The sequence below is a fragment of the Centruroides vittatus genome, unplaced genomic scaffold (assembly GCF_030686945.1).
Source record: "Centruroides vittatus isolate TY-2023 unplaced genomic scaffold, ASM3068694v2 contig_975, whole genome shotgun sequence".
NCBI classification, from domain to species: domain Eukaryota; kingdom Metazoa; phylum Arthropoda; class Arachnida; order Scorpiones; family Buthidae; genus Centruroides; species Centruroides vittatus.
The window spans coordinates 3,125,026-3,151,924 of NW_027122648.1; the positions used below are offsets into that span (position 1 = coordinate 3,125,026).

The 26,899-nt window shown below is 26.3% G+C and overlaps 1 protein-coding gene across 5 annotated transcripts in view; it reads right to left on the reverse strand.

Moving 5' to 3' along the window:
* The window catches only part of LOC136985712 (protein tramtrack, beta isoform-like), a 139,529-nt gene that overhangs the window by 31,676 nt on the left and 80,954 nt on the right, over window positions 1-26,899 (reverse strand). The window contains exon 5 of one of the 5 annotated variants that reach the window (XR_010882374.1): window positions 2,731-2,883. The exons of 3 other annotated variants lie outside the window; for them this stretch is intronic. Coding sequence is in view for 1 of the 2 variants with exons in the window: in XM_067283051.1 (XP_067139152.1) it covers window positions 23,533-23,840 (308 nt within the window). In the remaining variant the exon portion in view is untranslated. Of the gene's footprint in view, window positions 1-2,730; window positions 2,884-23,517; window positions 23,841-26,899 lie in introns of those variants that run through there. One more of the 5 variants, XM_067283051.1, reaches the window with a different exon arrangement.

Here is a 26,899-nt window from a genome sequence, read left to right on the forward strand (position 1 = left end):
GTTTAAATAAGATATATGTGTTAGTGTTTGTCATTTGCAGGTCCTTTTACCAATTTATTGTATTTGAAGCATTTGATATATTCAAAACAATTCAAAATTTTATTAAATTATTAAACTTGTAATTATTCAAACAATTAAAACAAAGTTATATTTGTCATAAGGGATAGTCCATAAATTATGTAATGCAAATATGGGTAGGTGGGTATTCAAGTAATTGTTACAATACATTACAAGGGGTGAGAGTGTTTACTAGCTATTATGTAACATTAGTGTCTTTAAATCAACTGGTTTGTTTGTTAAATGTGTTTGTTGAATAGTAGCTTTTTACATCAAATGGCAACAATGTACCCTGTGCTGTGTATTATTCCTTAATACAATTAAGAGGGCTGATGGAGAATATGTATTATCAATATATTATTTTGGAGAGGGTGTATGCAACAGTACTTCAGAGCATTACAAAGGGTGTGGGATGGTAGATGAAAGTATTAAAATAGCTATTCTTTCAACTCAATGTTATAAAGAGAAGTTCATCAAGAAATTCTAAAACCCTATATTTTAGAATTTTTTGTTCTAATCTATAACAATGGAATTTGATAATAGGAGATAGTATCTTGAAAACTGTTTAATTCTGAAATAAAAAATGATCTGTTGGATTCCTTAAAAATTTGTTTTGGTGTTATTGAACTTAATTCTCTAAAATAGCAATATGTAATTCATGGATGATCCCTAAAGCTAATTAATGTATGATTAAACAGTAAGGATGGCAGCTAACCACTTACCTTCAGATTACAGTATGTTGTTTAATCATTTATTAATTATTCTTGTAACAGTATAAATGTAATCAGGATCTAGGTGTTTGAAGCTATTTATGTATTTTTTTTAAAGCTCTAGTTTTACTACTTTATACTAGACCACTTGCATGTTGGTGTTGAAAGCATTGCTTTCCTTTTTTTTGCCTTTTTTTACTTTTTTTAAAATATGCTTTATAGAAGTATATAAAAATGAAAATGCTACCTTGCACACTTTTCCAGCACCAGTTTAAACTGGTGCTGAAAAGTGTGTAAGGTATAGTGTGATTGGTATGTTTGTTTCCTGTTTTTCTACAAGTATTTTTTGTAAAATATTACCTTTGTCAGTGAACAAAATAGACTATAGATTCTATTCTCTATTTATATTGATATTTTCTCTCAGTTTTATTTTCCTTTCCACTTTCTCTTCTATTATATTGTGAGAACACAGACTTAATAATGAAATTTAATCAAAACATAAGAGAAATATTGTATTGACAAAATATTGTCAATACAATTTTATTGGCCATGATATCTATCAACTTTTATACCTGAAAGTGTTTCTTCTTATGTGTTCTCAGCACTGAAAGAAAGACTTTCCTGCAACCTTTTAACTTACTGTCCATATTCTGCCACTCTAATATAACAATTAATGGCCAGTTCAAACAGTCATTGCCCAATTCTCCAATGGTCTAGTCATGCCAGACTCTCACCTGCTTCACTAATGGATACTTCGCCTATGAATACTCCTCATCCACTGTTATGCATTTCAAGGACAGACTATAGTGACAAGAACTTTTTTAACTGACCTAAGCAACGAAACAATCAAGTCAACAAGTAGAAACTTGATAACCTCAGGTATTTATGTTGACTCACAATTTAATGTAAACTTTCTCTCTCTCTCTCACATGTAAGAATTCATAGTTTATATTTGTCATTTTGTCTTGCTACTGATAAAATGTATATCTTATATCAAATAAATGAGACATTGGTTTGTTTAAATTGTATCCAAGTACTTTCGCCATGCTGTCTCATATCCCAGATCCTACTGCCTATGCATGAGACTGCTCGTGTGACCTAATTCTAACGAAACTAAACAGCGATCACGGCTTCTGTGTCTATTGAAAAAGACACAGTGGTGTCATCCTGACAAGTGCATCAAAGAGATGCCAACATTGTGGTCACATTATCATATCTATCCATCTATTGCCATAAGCTACTATATAAATCTGCACAAGCTATTGAAACCTCACTTCTTTCTCTTTATTGCAATTGAAGTGAAGCATAGCATAAAAATAAATTTTGAATAACCATTTTTAAGAACTATATAAACATTCTAGACATAGTAGGATATTTAAAGGAATTTCTGAAAAATGGATAATTTTTTTTTCTTCTGAGATCCTAGAATGATAAGCACTAACATATATAAAAAGTCTCATTTTAAACATTATAAATGTATAATGCATAAAGTGAAGAAATGACTATATTCAAGATAAGACTTGGTTTATTATAATTTTGCTCAATAACTTAGTAATTTAAATCTTCATACAAGAATAGTAATTTGAATTTTCTTCTTCTTGTTTAGTAATTAAAAATTTATGAATAAATTAATTGATTCTAAAACTTAAAATCGAGTGATCAATTTAAGCATGATTAAACAATATTTTTTCAGATTAATGAATTCCAAAACGATTTTTGAGACTTTCTATAAATGATAAAATTAGAAGTGATTTAAATTTGACACCAATGCTGCTTTTTATAACTGCTAAAGAGATAATCACTATGTAAACAGTGATTTTTATTCAAAATGTTTGATTTGAATAAAACATTGTTGTTTACAGTGCGATTATCTTTCGAAATGTTTAACTAAAAAAATTTTTTGTTCTTAATAAAATGAAAAAATCTAAAATTATTATATCAAAAACATATCCATAAATCTTACCTCCTTACTATTTCTTTATTACATTCCATCTATTTAGGAGTTTCTTATTATGAAATACTTTAAAACATGGTGTAAAATTGTATTTTCATCTATTATTTTTCAAAATTTAGTGTGCAAATCTAATTTCAATACGATCCATTTATGATTTTTCTACTACATGGAACAAGAATTATAAAATTAATTATTTATAAAATAGTCATGTAAAAATTTAAATATTCATTTTAACTAATTAACTAATTTATTTAATTAATATAATTTACATTAAATAAAAATTATAACTTCTTAATTAAAGCAATAGAGTAGAAGACAAGGTCTTAAATTTGAAATTAATGCTATATTTATTATTTAAAATTTTTCAAACCCTTAAAAAAATGATTTTCAATAAGAATTTAAGAAGAAATTATAATTAGAAATAAAACAATAATTCATACTTTTAAAATTAAATTTTAAATACACTATATATATGATGATATAAGAAGTGAAAAGTAAATATAAAAGAAAACATTTAATAATTTATTACATAACTAAGAAATAATAAGAAAAATAACGTTACTTAATTAGTTAAAATGAACTTGTTTCTGGGCATTTTATTTAACTAAAGAAATATTACTTTGAAACAAATATCTCCAAAGCTTTTAAGTTTCATCTTGAAATAGATCATTTGAATTTTGAATAAAATTCATTCTTTATTTACACATGGGTACCTGAACATTGTTATAACACGTTAAACACAAATAATATTAAAAATAAAGTTTAAAAGTGAGTACAAATGAGTTTAAATCATTTTTCATACAAAGTCAAAATGATGTAAACCAGAAAAATACACTGAATAATAAAAATAAAATCAAAGCAAAAAGCTTATAATCCAGAAGTATATTTATACTAAGCATATTTTTCAGTTATTTTCTTCTAGAAGCTAATGATAGCCATTTAAGATGGCTGAAAATGTTTTTATGATATAAATATACTACTAGATTATACAATTTTTCCTGATTTCAAAATAATGTGTTTGAAGATAAAGCTTAGAAACTTTGAAAATGTTTATATTGTGTTAAATTAATACTTCTTGTTTTTAACTTGATATTTGAATCTTTATCATTAGGAATCAAAATATTGGTCTTTCTTTCTAGAAGTCATTTGTCTTTATTTCAAAATGTAAAATTATATGGCAATATTATTGTTAAAAATTCAAATTATTTGCATCAGTAATAAAAACTTTAGTTATCTTTTCGACTTTATTAATAAGTTTAGTACCTTATCCATCAAGTTTACCATTTTAAAAAATAAAATGCATTGTAGTTAGAAAGTAGAATGATTTGAATAATTTCACAACTTCATAACAATATCAGTGTATAATTTAGATGAATTTATGCTTAAATTTTTAATACTATATATTTTTTTATAAAATCTTCAAAAACACAATTCAATTTAGTAAAACTTTTGATTTTCAATCTTGTGTATAAATTTTATATCAGAACAGTCATATAGGAGGAAGCAGTGACTAACTATAGCTGTTCCCAATGTTTGAATTATATTCAGTGGACTATATGCTATTTTGAAATTATTCTTAAACTGAGTCATATGGTTTGCATATTATATACACAAAATCTTGCCAGCTGTGTATTTTAAACTAAAATATATGTTAACCAAATTTTTTATCACTTAATATCAAAGTGCATAACCACGTAAAAACAAATACAATAGTTACTTTGTTATGAAAAGTGCTTTGCTTTGTTAAGTAGGCCATGAAGTTATCTCTAAAGTTATCCCCATAAGGTTATCCATAATGCATGCCATACTAATAGTGAAATTTTCAATATTGAATACTTATTATATAACTGTGCTCTAATATCATACTCAAGATCATCCATAAATTATGTAATGCTATAAATCATAAATATATATATATATAAAACTGCATGGTGCAGTTTTTTATATATTTTTTCTTAAAAAAGAAAAAATATATATGTAATGCTATTTTTATACTTTTCAATTACTATCCACACCCATGTCCATAATGCTTCATAACATTGTCAGACATACCCACCCCAAAATTACAAAATGCATATCCTTGATCAATCTTTTTAATTGTACTAAGGCACTGAACATTACATTACTTTATTACTGTACTAGTGGTAAAAAGTATAATACAGAGAAATAATAACATTGTACTATACAAAATAAGCATTATATGAAGAATTCAGACACAGCAAAATTCTAACAGGGCATTAAACAACTAATGAAAAACACTAGATTTACTGCCAAAAGCATGAAATTGACAATATGAGTATTATTGAATTTTTTCCTCTTTCCACCCTGTGAGCACTAAGAGGGGTTTAATTAAGCTTATCATGAGTTCAGCTAAACACACAATGGAGCAGCTAATTTTTTTTACACGGTGTTTGGGTATGTTTTGTTGGAGCAGCTAATTTTTTTTACACGGTGTTTGGGTATGTTTTGTTGGAGCAGCTAATTTTTTATTTATTTGTGGTTTTAGGCCCTTTACCACTCAGAGAGCACAAAAAGGCAAAGGAGCAGCTAGTGGTGAAGAATTGTTCCCTCCCCTGAATTGTTTTATTTTTAAGAATTATTTCACTCCCCTGAAAAAATCCTGGAGTGTATTGTCCTGTCTCCAAATTTGTTCCCAGGTTTCCCAGAATAATAGGCTATTCAACCATCTATCTGGGTGTCATCAACACTGGGCATATTGGGTATACTATCAACAATATGATGGCGACATTGAGTTTTATCTCAATGTTGCCAGACTCTCAAATCTGCTTTCTCATATCATACCAATGAGTGGAAAATCTCACATATCTACTATATTTTGAGAAAAAATTTTGTTCATGGAAATTTTTAGAAAATAATTTTTCATAATTTAGTCAGAAATTTAAAGTTTCTATTGAAATTCTCATATATCCATCATTGTTCATTTAAAAGAAAATGTTAACGTTAGAGTGGAAAATTTCTAAAAAAACATCATACAAACAAACTTGGAGTTCTTAGTATTAGCTGTAAACTCATGTTTATAAAGACAAAGAATTAAAAGCATTATGTTATCTCAAAAAGGCAGAAAATTTCTCACTCATGCTAACAAGCTGACAGCTATTCTCAAAGGCACATTCTCAGCCTGAAAGACAGAGTTGGGAACTATATTATTGATAACTGTATAATCTTTAGAAACTGAATTATTACACACAAAATTTGTTAATTTTCGTCCGATGGCGATAATTATGTTTAATTAATTTTCTGAAGACAAAGTCCTTCCCAGAACATGGGACCACAAAATTATTAATTTTTAAAAGATTTGTGCATAACACCAAGAATATATTTCATAATTATGTATTTATAAGAGGAATTAAATTGAAATTATTTCAGTTGTTATAAAATGACTGATTAAATTAGGATTAACAAGTAATTGCAGAATGTTAATAATAATAATAGGCAGAAAAAGATATAAGTATAAATTTAGGATATCTCAAAGATACAATAAAAGAACACAATCAATATAAGAATAGGAATTTGTCTGTTGTGTAACACAAAAGAAGCTTAAAAAAGGAATTGATTAAAATGAGAGAAAATAATTTATTTCACAAATATTTTCAAAACAGAATCTGAAGATGGTAAAAATATTTAAAATTTATAAATAACGTAAAAACTCATTGATGAAAATAATTAATTAAATAAATTGTAAAGAAATGTCTTTAAACTAATAAAACTATTAAAAAACAAATATCCTTGATGTTGAAATTATAATATATCAAATAGATTAAATGTCATTATTTTAAAAATATTTGCTACATATAGTTTGAAAAAAATTTTTTACACTAAAATTAAAAATATATTTTACTTTACAAAATAATTAAAATTTGATTTTCTAGATTCTTTAGTAACTGTTATAAGAATATACAAATTCATTCATCTAACATTTAAATTAGTTTGTAAAGTATATTTCTCAGGACTTAATTAATAATCTTAAATAATCAAATATTTTATGTAGTGCAGGTTTTTTCTTAAACTTTGACATAACTTATCATCATGTGATACCATTCAACTCAATTTTCAAACTTTGTGAAAACAATTATCAGCTGCTGTTCAGTGACTGCAATGATTACCAATACCATTTTGTAATCCTAACCCTAAGAGCATGAAAAAACATAATTTTGATACACAGACAACTGTTTCGATATGATATTCAGTCAGAGGACTGAGATTTGTTCTATCTATCAATCTACCTATCTGAGAATTCACAAAAGTACTGATAATTCATAAGACAAAACTTAACTATTTAAACTTTCAAATGATGTTTATTGTTTGTTAGGTTAATCTTACCTTAGGTGCCAAGATAGTGGCTCATCTCTGATTCCAGCAAGGAAACAGTGGGACACACGTTCTAACCTAACCTAACCTAACCTATTCTAATAATTTGGTTGCTAATAATTATGGTAATTTATTAGAATAGGTTAGGTTAGATTAGAACGTGCATCCCACTGTTTCCTTGGAACTGTTAGATTAGAACGTGCTGGAATTAGAGATGAGCCGCCATCTTGGCTACCTAAGGTAACATTAACCATAATGATTTCCAACTAATAAAAAGTACCAAAGTAAGTTATATTCCTATAAACTTTAACTCAAGGAATGTTAATTAATATACTTAATGTGATAATAACAACCAAATTAATTCTTTGTACTGTTTAGAAAAATCATTTTGTTAATTTTGAAGTTTTGAATAGCATAGTACTTTGCTGTTTCCAAAAAGTTTCTTTTTTGTATTTTTCATTTTGATAAAATTTAAATTAATGTGATTTTAATTCCTTGAAATGCATATTTCATCTATTACTGCAGTAGGATGCATGACATGATACACCATATAAGGCTTTAATAGACAAGTACTGTATTTAAAAGAACATATGCTTTTATATCAAATTAAATTCAGATAATTCTTTTCTTTAAAGTTAGTTCTTGAAAATATAAATATCACTATAATATCTACAAAACATATTTTTTCCTAATGTGCTTGTTTTAATTCTTTTTAACTCATTAATTTTTCTGTTTATGAAATCAATGTCAAACAGTTTTGCACAAATTTTACTTGGTAAAGTACTTAAAAGGTATCTTTTATGACACACAGAAGTTGATATCAACTTCTGTGAAGAGTTTGGAGTTAACCCCATTTGGAAAGAATTGAAATATGTTAATAAAATACAGTACATAACTTATTTTGTATCTGTTCAGTTCTTCATTAGTTTACAGTACTGTGTTACTCTGTATGACTATATTTAAAAATTAATATACTACATTATGAAAAACTAATGGGTTTTTTTTATAAATTCCATTCTTTTAAAAATGCCACAAGCCAATTATGTATAATATGATTTTACTTCTTTGAAATTTCATTATAAACTGTATAAAATAATGATTCAAAAATGTATTTTGATAATTTTGAAAATTATATTTTTGACAGGAAGTAGATTTTGTTTAAAAATGAGGAATATTAAAAGAAAATACAGTCATGGAAATTATTAAAAACACTTGAAATTGATAAGAGTGGACAGTGGACATTTCCAGAGGGCAGGCTATATAAGGCAAACAGTTGGCATGTATGTTATTGTCATAACTTTGTAAGAACTAAAATAAAATTTTATACAAAACAAACATCAATCATCATTGCAAAATTATCATACTCTCAGCTGGGCATGCCAAATGTGGAAGTTGCTGAATCAAGTTGTCTCCAGACAAGGACGACGCCAGCCAATGGGCCGGGGAGGCAAGATGATGTAAATTGATAGAGGATATGAATTGTATGTAGGTAAAATAAAAACAATTCATAAAGTTTTAATCATTTACTATGTACCAAAAAAGAAATATCTTAATTAAAACATTTTTTTAACTTGCAAGAAGCTTAAGAAGATTATTTTAATTAAAACTTAGCATTTAAATAATTTTTTTCGAATTTCTAGGAAAGGGCAGCTGTCCCCCCCCGGCGATGTCCTTGTCTCCAGACATACCAGTTGATGGTCATGATAATAAAGTCAATCAATTGTAAGTTGATGACTACCTGTACTAACTATTTAGGAAGACATTATTATTATATATTATATAGAAACCACACTAGACTAAGGTAATTTTCATGTAGGAAATTTGAGTTTTTAAATATTGATTTTGCATTAAAAATGCAAAATCAATATTTAAAACTGTCTTTTTTTGTGGATGACTAAAGTTTTAATTAAATAAAAGAAAGAAAACAAAGTGCATTTACTTTACATATATGATAATTTTATTTAACATTCAAATTCATTACAGTAATTGATATAAAAATTATGAATTACTGTTTTATTTATTTACAAGATATATACTGTATATTGAATATTTGGATATATCATAGATTATAATATTTACATTTAAATTAATTAGATGCTTATAAATTTTATTTTTTGAGGTATTGGCTGAGTATTTTTAGTTAGTTGTACAGATCATTCCTTAAATAAAATTTATATATTCAAATATTGTCATTTATACTAATTAGTTACAAACTCATTAGTTACAAATTCATAAAATTAAATATCTCTTTACTTAAATTTTATAACTGATATTTTAAATTATTAGTTACAACTTGAAACATGCAATGTATTTTTTATTATATAAATTTAATCATATGTAACTATTCATGTAATATTTATTTTAAATAAGATGAATTTCTTCAATATATTACTAGACTATTTATACAAAATTTAAATACCTATCAATGAATTATAATTAAGATGCAAAGATTTTATATTATAAGCAAAATACTGTTTCTTTTGCTTTTCTTTCCCCAATAAAAATGTATAATTTTGAATATGAACATGAAAAATAACTGTTAAAGTAAATTAAGATCTATTCTTAGAAATAAATTAAAACATTTGGAATATAAAACACTGGTTTTCATTAAAAATTTTTGTTTAAAGCCTTTTTCAAAATAGAATAACATAAATTAATGAATATAAAACATATGGATAATAAATAAATAAATTTATATTGCTATTAGAGAATTTAAGCTTATAATATTAAACTTAAGATAAAATTATAACAATAAAAGGTTTTTGATATATAAATATAAATGTATCAGCATACATCAATAGATCTTTAATGTCTTTTCTTAAATTTAAAAACTGATGAATATTCAGTTTTTAAGAAGTGTTGTCAGTTTCATTGTCAGTAAAAAGAAATTCATTTATGAATTTATAATTTTTAAAAGCAGATTGTAAAATATTTTTGACAGTTCAGCATTGGTATAAATGAGGTAGTGTTGAACTTACTAAATGTACATAAACAAACATGAAACCCAATAAATTTGTAAAGCCAAACAACCACCAGATTACATTGGGCTACCTCTCTGCAATTCTATTGAATTAATTACTAAATAATTTGTCACTAGAAGGAAGCATCAGGCACCATTTCTTACTGAATGTATTGGAATTATGTTGGAATGACATAATATAAAGTATTATATACATGAAGATTTTGAGAAAAAATATTGTCATGGTATTGTCAAAGTACACATTATTTTCTGCCAAATTAAATTAATGTATAGGTACTTAACTATAGCATTAAAAAGTAAACAAATTTTTCATTTACTTTGAATATGCAATTTTATATAGAAGGATCCTGCACTGAAAATCATGTTAAACAAAAACTGAATAAGCTAATCAGAAAAGCTAATTATGAACATTTGTCATTAAATCTCTAAACACCAGATTATTTCAGACCATTAGATCTTGGCTGACTATTGACTTAACAAATTATGTCAGATTTTGTAATGTTAATAATTTTTCTTTTTGCAGTCTCCATTAAATTTACATAAAGATATAATTGAAGCAAATAAAGGTAACTATCACATTCCATTTCTAACTGCAATGCCATTAAACACCTTTCAGATTTCATAAAAATTTTTTTCCCTAAATATAAGTACAGATCACACAAGAATTCTTTTACTATGAAAAATTCATATTTAGTCAGTAATTATTTATTATCCTTCAATTGTTAATATTTAATAACTGTGTGTTTGCAATAATTACTATTAAATAATTGTATGTTTAAATTCAACCAATGTGAACTCAATAACTGTACAATTATATAATTATAATCTAAAACATACAATAATACATTTATATAATTATATGATTTAGTTTTTCATAGCTTACTTCTTTCCTGAAACTGAACATTTTATTGCAAAAAGCTTCAATTTGGGGCAAATATCAGATATAAAATTTTCAGTTGAGTGTAAGTATCAATAAAAAAGTTAACAACTCTATTTTATTAAAATATTTTTTAATTTACAATGCAATACAAAAAAAAAACAAATGATATATATTTGTATTTTGGAGACTAAAAGTATTTCTTGTGTGAGTTCTGTTTTTATATATTATAAATAAAAATACAATTTTTTTTTGTTTTTTTACTAAGTTATTTCATCACTTATTAGATATTAAAAATAACTGACTTCATACAAAGTTGAATTCTTAAAGATCAGTCTTAATGGAATCTAACAACTCCTAGCCAACAAACAGAAGTCTATGATATAATTGAAATTAAATTATTTCAGAATAAAGTTAAGATTTCTGTTAGAAAACTAAATAATTTTGTATTTGTAAGTTAATCATATGAAAGGTCACTGATAACTAAACTTTGATCCTGTACAAATCCAAATTCCAATTACTTTTTGTTCTGTTTACTAAACATCCTTATATCCAAGGACTTTGAATGTTATTTGTGTATTAAATACATAATAAAATTAAAAGGACTAATTAATAACAGTTAATAGCAACAAATAAAAACTATTATTCCTATGAATGTAATTTCTTCTAAGTTGCATGTTTGTGTAGTTGTGCAGTAATTCTGGAAAAATGATGTAGTAAAGTTTGTGAGTGCTTACTGAACTAAAATAATTATAAATTTAGCCACAATTGTGACCTGTGCTAATGTTTTTGTTACTTTGAAGTTTTAGTAACTTTAAATAGTGATAAAGTATAAAATTATTCAAGTTTCATTAGAAGGTGGGTGCCAACTGAAAAAGATAAATTATTATTAGATAGTCTCTCTTATAAATTAATCAGTTCAATAAAAAATTTATTTTAAATTGCATTTTTGATAATTTTCACTAATACTATCTATGCAAACTAAAAAAATATAAATGTTAAGCTATATTATTAATTAAAAACAGTATTAAAACATATTCATACATATATCAATATAAACCAATTACATTGTTTGGATGGATGTCTGGATAGTGTAATTGGTAATAAATCTATATAATATACACAAGTTGCAGGTTCAAATTGCATTCCAAGTTTATATTTCTTCTAGAACAAAATTATTTAATTAAAATTCATATTAAGCTCTAATTGTTAATCTAAAGCATTTAAGCTGCCATTTTGTGCAATCTTTAAGCCAAATTCCATAAATTAATTAATTAAAAGAATCAGTTTACTTCTAGTTCAAAAATAATTTTATTTTTAGATATTTGTTTGACTATAACTAATTTCTTCTTTTAATTAAAATTAAATAGGAAGATATAATTCTTGTTACTTTTCATAGGATAGATGATAGTATATTATGTATTTATTTATTCAATTTATAAAAGTGTAAAGTAATAAAACGTCTACATTTTTAATTAGTCAAAATTGTTATATTTTATCATGTTATAATTTTTTGTTATTCTTTCTTCAAAATATTTGATACTAGAGCTGAGCTAACTAAAGGATATATCATTTAAATATTTGTTAACTAATATTAAATTTTCAATAAATAGATTAAATACTTTCAAGACAATACTAATTATAATTCTAATTTCCTTAATTCTGAATAAAGAATTTTATTTTAGTTTTCAAAACAATGAAATCCATTTATACAACAGAGAATATAATATATAATTACAGAAATATTATACAAATAAATTTGATTAGCAAATTACTATTTACTATCAATCAAACAATATTTTATTAATTAATTCTACAAATTTATATAACTAAATTATATAAAATTCAATCAATCTTAATGAAACTACATAAATTATAGAAAACATTTTAAAAGTTAAATATTATTTCTTTGAATCTTGCTGTGAATTTTTGAAGCAAGCTGCATGATAACATGGTTTTGGCAGTTTGGTATTGTTAGGAATGAGGTAGTGCAAACTTATTTAATGTATCAGAATGCTGTCTAAATTAAACAATATACTATATATATATGAAAATTTTGAGAAAAAAATTGTAATGATGATGTCAAACTGAGTTAATGTATTTAGGCTAAGTGATTTTGATGTCCAATTTTAGCCAACTTGCTGTAATTACAATAATTATGAAACTTATGTTTTTAATAAATATAGAGCAATATATTTTCTCATAACTGTAGATGTTAATTTTCAACATCATAATGGCAATTTTATAAAGTATTGGGTTGTTCGGAAAGTTCGTAGCGATTTTTGATAGCCGACAGTTGAGACACCGATTGACGCAAAAATGATTAGAATTGTACAAACCAATGAATATTACGATAAATGACCTTGAGACGCGTCCGTTACAAAAAAACCGTTAAGATTATTCAAATAGCGTTTAATTTGGCTCATTGCAAAAATGGATGCGAACAACGTGCATTATCGACACTTGTTTCTTTTCTTTTTTCGTAAACGCAAAAATGCTGTACAAACAGCAAAAAAGATATGTGATGTTTATGGTGGGAGTGCTGTATCAGAACCAACTGTTCGAAAGTGGTTTGCAAAATTTAAAACGGGTAATTTCAGCCTTGAAGATGCTCCTCGCTCAGGAAGACCTCCTGTTATTGAAGAGGACCAAATCAAAGCATTATTGGATGAAAACCCTCATTACACAACTCGAGAGATTGCAGACATAGTGAAGTCATCAAACAGTACTGTATTTCAACATCTAAAGAAGCTCGGATACGTGAATCGTTATGACATTTGGATACCTCACGACTTAACGGAAAAAAACTTACTGGATCGCATCTCCATTTGTGATTCTCTTGAAAGACGAAATGAAAATGACCCTTTTCTTAAGCGTTTAGTGACAGGTGATGAAAAGTGGATCATTTATAACAACATCAGCCGAAAACGATTGTGGGGTAAGAAAAATGAATCACCATTAAAAACTCCAAAGGCCGGTCTTCATCCAAAGAAGGTCATGCTCACTGTCTGGTGGGATTGGAAAGGAATCCTGTACTAAGAGCTGCTTCCACAAAATCAAACAATTGATTCTGATAAGTATTGTTCCCAATTGAATAAGCTGAACATGGCAATTAAAGAAAAACGTCCGCAACTGGCCAATAGAAAAGGCATTGTGTTTCACCAAGATAATGCCAGACCTCACACGTCTTTACGAACACGCCAAAAATTATTGGAACTAGGCTGGGATGTTTTACCCCACCCCCCTTACTCACCCAACCTTGCCCCGTCGGACTACCATTTGTTCCGTTCTCTACAAAATTCCCTTCATGATAAAAACTTTGATACTTTGGAAGCTTGCAAAAACCACGTGGATCAGTTTTTCGCGGAAAAAACTGGAAAGTTCTACGAAGAGGGTATCATGAAGCTGCCCCATAGATGGCAACACGTCATTAAAAACAATGGCGCATACATAATGGAATAAAAGTATATTTTTAGTATTAAAACAATTTCTTTTATTTCTCTTAAAAATCGCTACGAATTTTCCGAACAACCCAATATTTTACCTGCAGATTTAGTCTACTTTTTAAAATGTTATTTTCTATAATCTATTTTCTAAAATAATAAATGTAAAATTATGAATAAAAAGTTTAAATATTCATGCAAGTATGAAAAATAATATAACAACTCTAACATTGTCTTCAATGTTGTACTTTAAAAGTGATTAATAATTTTAACTTGTACATTTTCATAATATATAATGAATTTTTCAGGAACCATACACCATTAACTTGAAATTTAAAATCTAGATTTTGTATTTAAGTTTAATTATATCATAAACCACTCAATTTAAATTTTATTTTTTCAAATTTTAAGTCCAATTTATAAAGAAAACTAAAATTAATACAAAAAAATACCATTTAGAAGAGTTTATAAAGAAGCATAATAAAATCATTAAATCACATGAATCAAGATTTAAAATTAAATCATTGTCAATAATGAGCAAGATGCATACATTTTTTTAAATAGACAAACTTTGAAAAATTGATATATAGAATTTTTTTGTCTAAGGTTAAACAGCTATCTTTCTTTGTAGAGATAAATATACATAATATGCTGTTTAAAAACAAATTATTTATAGATGAATGCAAACAAATATACCTATAGATGCATTCAACTATACCAGGTCAGGGATGGAAAACTTATAAACATGCAGGCCCAATGCGACATGTCAAAAGATACTAGAGCTGAGCTGGAATTTCTGGAATGTAACATATGTTTTTACTGTGTAAATTTCAGATTTTTATAATTTTATGTTTAATTCAGTATATCATCATCCATTTCTCAATCATCATTTCTTTTTAAATTTATTTTCATTTCTTTATATTCACTTCATTTCTTTAAGCAGTTGTTTGAAATTTCAGCACATAGAAATTGTTTTAAAAATAATTATGTATATAATATAGTACACAGACTTAAAAAGGCTTGCCATCCCTGAACTAGGGATTTTATCCCTAGTTCAGGGATGGCAAGCCCGAAAGTTGATATCTAACAAACATAATCACAATTAAGGATCAATAATTAGAAGTTAATCAATTACCACTTTACTTACAGTAAGTGAATACTTTTGGTTAACTTCTAACTGTTAAGTATGGATCCTTGGTTATGAGTATAGATATAAGAATGTCACAGAATGTCACAGATGTGACATTCTTATATCTATACCTTACATTCTTATATCTATACCTATATTCTTATACCTTGGATTTTTATACCTGAAGTCAAATACATACACTACTGGAAAAGTTAAAATATACAATGTTTCTCAAATTAGGAGTGTACATAATTATTTTTTTAAGATATGATAAAAGGCCATTTTTATGCCAAGAGTGTTTTTTTTTTTTTTAGTTTTACTGATAATTAGAAAAACACAATAAATTTCTAATATTGTATATAATTTTAGATTACAAACTTTCAATCATTTTTTGATGTGAGCAGTTTCTTACAGCTTTTTCAAATCCATTTTTTTTCTATTTCCATTTCTATACAGGTATACCTCGGGTTACGTTGTTTCAAGTTAAGTTGTTCTCGATTATACATCATTTGTCAAAAAAAATATATGGGAAAAATAAAAATCAAGTTTAAATCATTTTATTCGACTTTACCTCTGTCTGTCACAAATATTGAAGTCATAATATCACTAGAAAAGCATTAAAAGCACATAAAATCATGTTACTGTATAATAAATAAGAATAAAAGTATATAAAATCTTATCAAAATACTCAGAATCAGTATCAAAATATCAGAATTAGCTGTTGATGCTGATGATCCACAGTCATCTACGTCCGCGATGTAAATAAACAAATTGAATGTTTTGGTAATAGGTAAATTTAACATAAATTAGTTTTTTCTACTATCACAAAATAATTTTAATTACTGTATTTGTTATTTAACCTTACAAAATCATTTTATTTTATAATGTCTTAGAGCAAACCACATTCATAAATAGAGTCTGCGATGTACTGTAAACATCGCAGACTCTATTTGTGAATATGGTTTGCTCTAAGACATTATAAAATAAATTGTAAATATGTACAGTATGTGTATTCGTAAATTTAGATAGTTTTTTTCTGTATTCATATTGTATTAAAATATTGTATTAAAAACTAAAATTTATTTGTTTGTAAGCTTAAAATAGATTCTTATTAACCATATATTATTAAAATTGCATTTATAAATAAAATACAGAACTGGGAACGGTTATTTGTAGTTTAGCATAGTAACAAGTGAATTTGGAGACAAGTAAATTTGACTTAAGTCGTTTTTCAACTTAAGTCATCTCTCCTGGAACCAATTACCAATGTAAGGTGAGGTATACCTGTATTTGCTTTGGTCCACTTTGAAGCAGAAACATTATTATACACTTTAGCATAATCTTCAATTTCTAATTTCTCAGAATTTATATAGCTTTTTTATTTACTTTTTATTTATTTATTATTTTTTTTAAAACAGTCTTCTACCAGTACTTTCAGACACTCGCATGCTTCTATTCTTTTCAATTAAGTGCATTTCTAAATTGGGGATGCTATAATTTGGGGAGCTTCTCTAATTTAAGAAATATGGTATTGATCCATTAATAGATCTCCTTCAAAATACAAAACAGTGTTTACCTTACATGAATATTATAGTAGAAACTCAATTTCATTTCTGATGTAACATGATTTTGCAATCAACATATCTTTTCACTGGTCCTTTCAAATCTCATAAACCACAATGTAAATGTTACAGCAATTAATGTCATTCAATTCTGCACATTTTTTTAGATTTAATGAATCAAAAACTCAACCTCTAGACAAATTTTCATCTTAAATAATATTTTCTGAAAAAACAAATGTTCTGTATTTATTGTCAGTTGTATTTATTAAATGGTCCGTTGAATCATAAAAGTTCAACAAATTATCAAGATTATTCTGTCATCTTGTGATAATGAGAAGACGCCATATTTTATAATTTTGTGTCCTGGAAACCTGTTGGGCTTGCAGATTGGCATTACAAGCAAAGTGATGTCATGTCAGTTTTCAAAGTTCACTACAGATTCTGCAGTCCAGACAAAGATTATGTACTGCATACGAAATTTTCAACTGCAAACAAACAAATATCATTAATTACTTTCAAATGGCAGCTTAACCTTTGTTTAAAGCATCTATAGGTGCCAATCATTTTACATTGTATGAAATAAAGGCTTTCATAGAAGCATTTATACTGGTAATGTGTGTTTTGTTTCACCCCATTCCATTCTAAATGCAGAATAAATGAACATTTATTTGTTTGTTCTGGAATGTTTTTTAAGGTTATTTGGGTTTTGATATTCTGTGATTTAACATATTTTTTCATTGAAAAACATTAAATTGAGTTTCTACTATACTTTGTTATATTCTTCTGTTAGTTTTTAGTAAAATAATTAAGTTTATTTATAGTAATAATAAATTGTTCTAAATTTTAAATTTTCATTTAAATTTTTGTTGTTTTAAAAATCATTTTGACATTCAGATTTGGATGTGTATTCAAAAATCTGGTTAAGAGAACAATAATTATAATTATTTCAATAGCAGCAGTAAATGTCTTAGCCAAATGGTATTATTACAAGGAATTATCCAATATAATTTACATTAAATCATCTAATAAAAATAAATTAAATGTATCCAAAACAAACCATTAACATAGTGTAAAATTTGTATAAAACTTTCGAAAATGGATTCAAAGTCCATGTCTGTTATCCTGATAACTGATATCCTGAAGTAAATATTACTATTTGATTAGCAGTTTAGTGACATTTAATCACAAATGCTAACTGTGGAATATTTCTTTTTAGTCTCAGACTTAAATATAAAAAGTGAGACTCATTCTAAATATTTGCTTTCTACAAATGTAAGGGTTCAAAACATCTTAACATTCCTATCACTCAATGGAAGTTATGAACAATTTGGCACAGTTAAGATGCTACAGTATTGCACACAAAAATATATCAATAATGTATTTTTGTCATTATCATATTGTTTTATAATATCTTAATTTTTCTTCAAATACACAATAAAAAGAAAATAACAGTCAACAAGCAGTTGTCATTTGCTATGTTGTTTTATGATTTCTGACAATAAATACTATAAGATATTTTAAATAAGTTATTCCTAATCACTAACCAATATTTTGTTAAGCTTTTCTATCTGTTACAATGAAAAAAAATATGAAAAACTGAATCAAAACATCCTAGAGCTGAAATTGAGACAACTAAAAATTACCTAGCACTTTACCACTTCTTCCAGCAATTATTTTCTTAATAATAATAGACAAGTTTAAACTTTCCAAATGCATAGAATATTCCAATATCATTGACTGTTTTAAAATTTCATTAAATTTTTGGAAGCTTATTTGAAATTATTCTGCGCACACACCTGAGGAGGGCTGCTGAGGCCAAAAACATTAGTATTATTAAGAAAATAACTGCTGGAAGAAGTGGTAAAGTGCTAGATAATTTTTAGAAAAACTGAACTTAATTCAATTGTAAAAAAATATACAAGTGAGCAAAAGTCTTAACTTTATAGGCATTCACCAACTTAATTAAAGTTTTTGCTGAGTATTTCTGTAAATATATTTGATACCTTTGGTGAGTTCTGCAAAATTAGCACATATATATATATATATATATATATATACACAACTCTGAGTCGAAAAATTGTCATAATCTTACAATTGCAGTCTTTTCTAACTTTCAACATTAAAATTTTATAATTTTAAGTCATATCTACTAATAATTTGTTACATATCTAATTAGCCTGTTATTTGACTATACTTTAAAAAAGAACTGTATGTGAAAATGCAAAATAAATATTCATCATTTTAAGAAATTCAAAATATTGGAACACATGTTTATTTCAGAATAATTCATATTGTATTAATATTTTATAAGAAAAAATAGTTGAAAATTTAATACTTAATTGGATAACCTTTGTTTTCAATTACATCACAAATTCTTTGTGGCATTGAATCAATTATTTTCTGATAATCATCATGTATAATCTCATAAAATTTTTCAATTTTTCTTTTAATGTTGAAGGTTTTTTCATCCACTAGTCTGTTTCATTATTACCCATAAATTCTCTACAGGCATTAAGACTGGTAAATTGATATTATTGTCTGTAAAGCAAGTTTGGGTTAACTTCACTGCATGAGCTGGTGAGAGATCTGGTTAGAAAATAACATTCTCATCTGAATAAAGCTCTCCCATTAAAGGAATCAAGAAGTATTTTAGCAACTCTTTGTATTCTGAAAAATTTACAATACCTTTAATAGTTGTCATAAGGTCTGTCCCAAAAACTTAGGCAAAATGATTTTTCTTGAATAATTTTTAAAATACTGAACGTTTGATTAATTTAATAAGTGAAATAAAATCACAATACATCACATTAAATATCATTAAAAGAATAAATTTAACAATTTAATAGTTATTAAAATTCTTACAAAAATAGAAATTTTGTTAAAAATTGTTGTCCTAAAAGTTTAGGTAAATTTAAAAAATTACATCAAAAAACTTTTAAATGGCTAATTGTGCTTCCATTATTTTTAACAACATCAAACACACGAATTGGCATTGAATTCACAAGAATTTGTAACAATTTTGGTTTCAAGTTATGCCATGAATCCTCAATTGCACATTTAAGTTCTGTAACATTGGAAAACTGATGACCATCTGCATACACCTGTCTTGCATGATTCCCCATAAGTTTTCTATTAGATTTAGGTCAGGACTTCTTGCAGGCCATTTCATAACATTCACATTTTGATTCTGGAGCCATTTTTGGTTGAATTTGAACAATGAATGGGAGCATTGTCCTGTTGAAATGTCAAATTTGGACCACCTATCATTTCTGCCAGAGGAAGGAGATGTTGTTCTAAAGTATCTTGATAATGTTATGAAGTCTGATGTCTAGAAATAAATGCTAGACTGGAAATTCCATAAAACTAAATTCTCTTTACAGCATTAGAAAGCTACCACTTTGTTGTCTACTGTAAAACACACTGTCTTCTTTTCTCAGATCATGCCACTGGTAAATCCAGCCATCAGGACCATCTAAGTTCTTTTTTCATCACTGAAGAATGTACTTAACCATTCATCTTTCCACTGAATGTAGCTTATGGCCTATTTCAATCTTGCTTTAAGATGTTCAGGTTTGAGAGGTGGTTTTTACACATCCTTGTTAGTTTAATATTACAATTTTTTCTTATTATTCCGTACACAGTATTTTTAGAAATATTTCGGTTAGACTGTCTTAAAACTTGTCTAGATGCCAGTCTAATAATACATCTTTCATCTGTGGGTGATGTTACTTTAAGTTGACCTGAACATGTTGCTGAATTAAAATTTTCATTTCTTGCCAAAACTTTATATATCCTTGAAGCTGAATGACTTATTTTGCTTAATATTTCAGTAACTGAATGTCCACTTGCTTTCAATCTCCAAATTTCAGTCACTTTTTCTGAAAAAATTTGATTTTCTTTGGACATCTTGATTTTTCTGTTATTTCTTTGTTAATTTCAAAACTAACCATTATAAAAATGAGATTTCACGAGATTAATAGTCATAACTGATGTCATTCATTATGAATTTGTATAGTAATTTTCACAGAAACAAATAAATTATTATCATCATCTAAACTTTTGGGACAGCAAAATCTAACAAAATTTCTGTTATTCTAACCAATTTAATAACTATTCAATTTTTAAATTTATCACTTTAATAATATTTAGTATGATGCATTGTGACTTCATTTGTCTTATTAAATCAATCAAAAGTTCAGTATTTTAAAAGTTTTTCACGAAAAATCATTTTCCCTAAACTTTTAGGACAGACCTTATAGCTTATATTTCTTGCAAACACGTAACTCATATTCAAAGAAGTTGTATGTTTTAGTGTGGATATTTGACACATTGTTTGTGTGGATGGATGAAAGGCTTCTTCTTTGGTTCTCCACATATGTACTGTATACCCTGATCATCATAAGATACACAAAAACCCTGATTTGTCACTAAAAATAATCTTATTCTAATCTTCAGAGGTCCAATTAATATACTGTTTATACCACTGAACTCATTTGTCTTTGCTTCCTAGAGAAGAGTATAAAATAAATTTGTTCCAAAATACAAACCAAAGTTTACAAAACATTGAGCTGCGGGACACATTTACATTTTCCGTTTTCCACACAGAATTATAGTATCTGCTTGATTTGAAATGATTTTTTTGTTTCCTTACTATTGCTTTTAGTTTATAATCGTCTCTTGAATTTGTTGAGCATTTTCTTCCACAATTTTGATGATTATTTACAATTTTCTTTTCCAAATTCATTAGTTTTAAAATTTTTGATACTGTATATTGTAAACAGTTAATGATTTTGGCAACTTCCAATTGGGATTACCTTCATTTTGTAAAATTTGCATAATTTTTCTAATTTCAGGTTCATAGTTCCTAGAAGAGAGACTTTTACAACATCAAAAGTGTCAGAACATCTTAAACAATACATCTGTGTAACAACATGTAATTCTAATAATTATTATTTTAAGTATTCCAATTTTTTGAATTTTTTAAAATAATGAATATTTAAAAACTACATAGCATTTTCACAAACACCTTTTTAGAATTACAGTCAAATAACAGGTTAATTAGATACATAACAAATTACTAGCAGATATGACTATAAAATTTTATAATTTTAACATTGAAAGTTAGAAAAGACTGGAATTATAAGATTATGACAATTTTTTGACACAGAGCAGTGTTCTTCAAGTTTGTCTCATTGTAGTATGCTCACATATTTAAGGACGATATGAAACATTACGGAGAAATGGTGAAATACATTGACAGATTTTAAGCATTTTTTTCCAAGTAGTTTTTGTAAGTTTTGCAAGATTTAGCATTGAATTTTCTAGAATAAAGACAAGCGTGGTGTCCAGTATTCATTCACATTCACTGTCTCCTCAGCATAAAACACCTTAAAGAACCATAAATAACTCCAATAAATAATCACAGATGGAAGAACATTTTCAATCCTTTATACAGATCTCCTTCAAGTCAAAGGTTTTTGAATTGGAATACTCTTCAAATATTGTGAATGAACACTCCTTGCTGCTAAAAGTTTTTCATGTATTTCATATAGCAGTTTAGTATGACTCAATTCAAGTTTTGTATTTTCATTCAAATCATGCAATAAGACAACATTTTTTACCGACTTTTACAATGTGTAAATAATAATTTTTAGTTTATAGTTAATACTGAATGTGAATTGAAAAATATATAATTTGTTGTTTCATATATGTAATTAATGCTGCATTATAAGAGAAAAAAGGTCATTGCTTAATGCCAATTGTAGAGGAGGAAGAAAATATGAAATCCTTGTCATTTAATCAGATGATTCATAGTTTATTATAGAAAAATCACTAAAACTCCATTATAAATGTAAAATCTTCAAATAATACAGATGACTTTATCTAATGACAAATTTATTTCAAATAAACATGAAAGATCTTATTAATAAAATTATTCAATTTTCATAAATATTTTAGTAATTCATATTTGTTCTAGCTTTTCATAAAGTAAAAAGTGTTTATCTAATATATTATTATTTAAAATTCTCAGTTTAATAAGGAAAGATGATGATAAGAAAAATTTAAAATTTTAATACATAAAACCTTAATTCTTTTTTTCTGTTTTTCAGTTTTCATTGATGTGTGTCTAGTGAAGTGCACATCTATCTATCTATCTATCTATATATGTTTTAATTATTAAAAATGGCATTTTCACATTCACATATTCTTAAAATAAATGAAAAAAATTCATTTCTTTTATAAAACTGCATGTTTTATAGATATATATTTGGCTTAATGAGAAAATCTTATAATTACAGCAATTAACTTAAGATCATTTAATAATAATTCCGATTCTTTTACTAAAAAAAAAAAGTCTGTTAAAATATAATAAATAATATATAATATATACATACAACAAAATAAATAAAAAATTTTCATTAAGATTGATTAAATTTTTATCACAACATTTAATTAATCGAATATTAAATCATTTAATTAAAAGAAGTTAATTAATATAAAGAAAATGGATGCTTCAGCTTTAAGTGATGCTTTAATAAAGATAAATATCCAAATGCTTTTAGACACAAATGACAAGTATATGGAAGAGGTCCTTTATGAGTCTTCATATGAGAATGAAGACTGCTTCTCCATTTGAAAGATTTGCCACAAATTTCACATTTACAATTCTCTTTCCAAGATGAATGTCTATTTAGATGAGTGATTAGTCGACTATGATAACTGAATACTTTTCTGCAAATAGGACATTGTTTAGATTTTTCTTTTCTTCCTAGTCTGTTTTCTTCTAATATATCTTCTCCTGGAACAAAATATTAATAAAATGGAACTTTCACAGCATAAGGGTAATAAACTAACACATATATATTTATGATTTCTCTTGTATTATCAGTTATATATATATCAGTTATAATATATATAAATATGTAAATATAAATAAAATTTAAATATCAAAATATAAAAATAGTGAAAGGCTTTAAACAAAAATATGTAATTAAATCCTATTTTTCCAATTCTATTTTTCCATTAAATTTATTATTAATATGTTTAGTGCATAAATCATTAATATAATAATATATCTGACTACTGAAAATTTCATTTAAATTTCTTTTTATTGAAAAATTATATTTAGAAATTTTTGTGATTGCCTATAGACTTTTATAGTCACTAAAGTAACTACACAATGACATACACAATCACCCTGATAATTAATTTAAGAATACAAATCAATAGCTTGATTTTTTATAGAGTTACTTTAACACTAATTAATTATTAAGGAATTAACTAATTTGGCTAGAAGTATGTCATTAAGCTTCTTTCTTGTGTTCACTTTAATAATTTAAATTAATTATTTCTATTCTAATATATTTTACAAGGAAAGGTCAGCCCAAAGTGGAACTAAAAACTGCAACTCCTGCTTATTGTGCAGATGCAGTGACAGTTACACTACCTGAGCCTCTGATCTTCAGTTCTAGACTAATTAATTAATTTTGAAATACCATACTGATCACTCATTGGTTTAGTATGGTATCTTCTGATATAGTTTGGTGTGGTATCTTCCAGAATATTCTAAAATAAATTTAACAATTAGAAATAAATTAATTCAGAACAACATGGAAACAACTGTCTACCTCTAGCCAAATCACTTAATTCCTTAATAATTAATTAGCCATAAAATAACCCAATAAAAATCAAATGTTTGTATTTTTAAACTAACCATACAGTTTATGCTAAATGTTTGCACATTGATGTTTTTTAATCTGTTCATGAAAAGAATTCTAACATTAATAATTTAGTTCTTCAATATTTAATTACAAAATACATAAGTATATACAGAGTGTCTCAGTTAAACGTTTCAGAACTTCTAAGAGGGATAGGGTGCATCCCGATGACTCAAAATCATATAGCAATGTGGGGTCAGAAATGCTTTCCTGACATGGTAGATGGCATTGCACAAAAATTCCAAGCATTCTTGCAGGAAATCATCATAAAATAGTATTAACACACTTCACACCAATGTAAAGTAAAGAATAATTAACACATTTGTGTTGCACAGTATTCGATTTTTTGCCTGAAGATGACAACCGTAAGTTGTTGAAAGTACTTGCGTTTATATGTGAAACATTTCAAATAACTGTTAGTAACACCGCAACACAAATGTGTTAATTATTCTTTAGGGAATAATCATTTCACACAAGGATGCAGAGTTAGTAGGATGGCTTATTATACAAATGCAGAGTTAGTCGATATGCATTTGGTGTACAGGGCTGAAGATTGTAGTAGGCCAGTTGCACAGCTTTTGTATGCGGAACGATATTTGGCCAACAGTGGATTGGACATGGTGATCCCGTGTGTGGCCTGCTCGGTCACCAGACCTATCATGTCTTGATTTTTATTTCTGGGGGCATATAAAAACACTGTTTATGACACTCCTGTTGACAATGCTGAAGAGCTGGTTGCAAGTATCACAGTAGCTATTGGAGAAATTTGAGATGAGCCTGGATTATTCCAGAATGTTTGGAATTCCATGCACCATAGATGTGAGGTCTGCATTGCAGTCAGTGGAAGAAACTTCGAACACTTTCTTTGATCCATGTTTCTTTTGTTTTTGTACATTTATTATTAAAACAAATATTCATTTATGGTCTTCTTTATGATGTTTCTGTGTACATCACCGCTTCAGGAAAGCATTTCCAATCTTGCATTGCTATATGATTCCGAGTCGTCAAGATGCACCTACCCCTCTTAGAAGTTCTGAAACGTTTAACTGAGACACCCTGTATAAAAAAATTAATTTACATTTTAAATGAATTAATATATAAATAATAAAATTTTAAAATAAACAAATCTTCAATTATTAGGATATCATGAAAATTTGTTATTTAAAAGTTAATTATGCAAATTTACTAAACAATCATTAGCTATATATTTAGAAAGAGGTAATAGTGAAAAGTAAAAAAATTCTCTTATTGAGATGATAACCAGATATAAAATTTGTAGCTGTTCTTATATCAATATTGAAGAAATTTTAAAGAAATGATTTATTTGTCTAATTGGTTGTCCAGTTGCCTAATGTACAATATTCAATTTTAATGTCAAAATATAACAAATAATTTTCAGTTATTTTATTATGAAAATTTTCTGTCAACAAAATAAGTAAATACTTTATTCAAATATTTAAAGGCATTCTCTGCAGAACAGTGGTTTTCAAAAGTTTTTCTCTATGGTGCATTGTAAAACAAAACTTTTCTGATGCACTTGTGTGTAAAATTAAAAATACATTAATATATTTTGAACTACATATAGCTTTTAATTAATTAATTAATCATGGATGTAGTAAACATTTATATAAATGTATTTCTTCTCATTTTATAATATACTTTCATAATATTTGCAATACACCTAACCATTTTTTCAGTGCACCAGTGTGCCACGACACACTATTTGAAAATCACTGCTGTAGAGGATACAAAGGATAATAATAAAAGGAATACAAAGAAAATTAAAATAAATATAAAAACTGAAATAACTGTCAATTATTCTAGTTTCTTCAAATGCATAAGCTATAACAGAATCAGCAATATTAACCAGTAAATTATTAATACACTTACTTATACATAATTGTTCATCTGTTTAAAATGTTATCAATTAAATAAAGAACATATTTTGAAATCTTAAAGATATTATATATTGCAAAATATTATAATAAATTTTTAAAATTTTGCTTATACTAACTATTTTATGCCAAAAATAATTTCACAGTTTATCAATATATGTCGAAAATTATTTTAAGTAAAAACATATTGATAGAATTTGTGAACTAAACAATCAACTGAAATTATTATAATTAAATATTAAAAT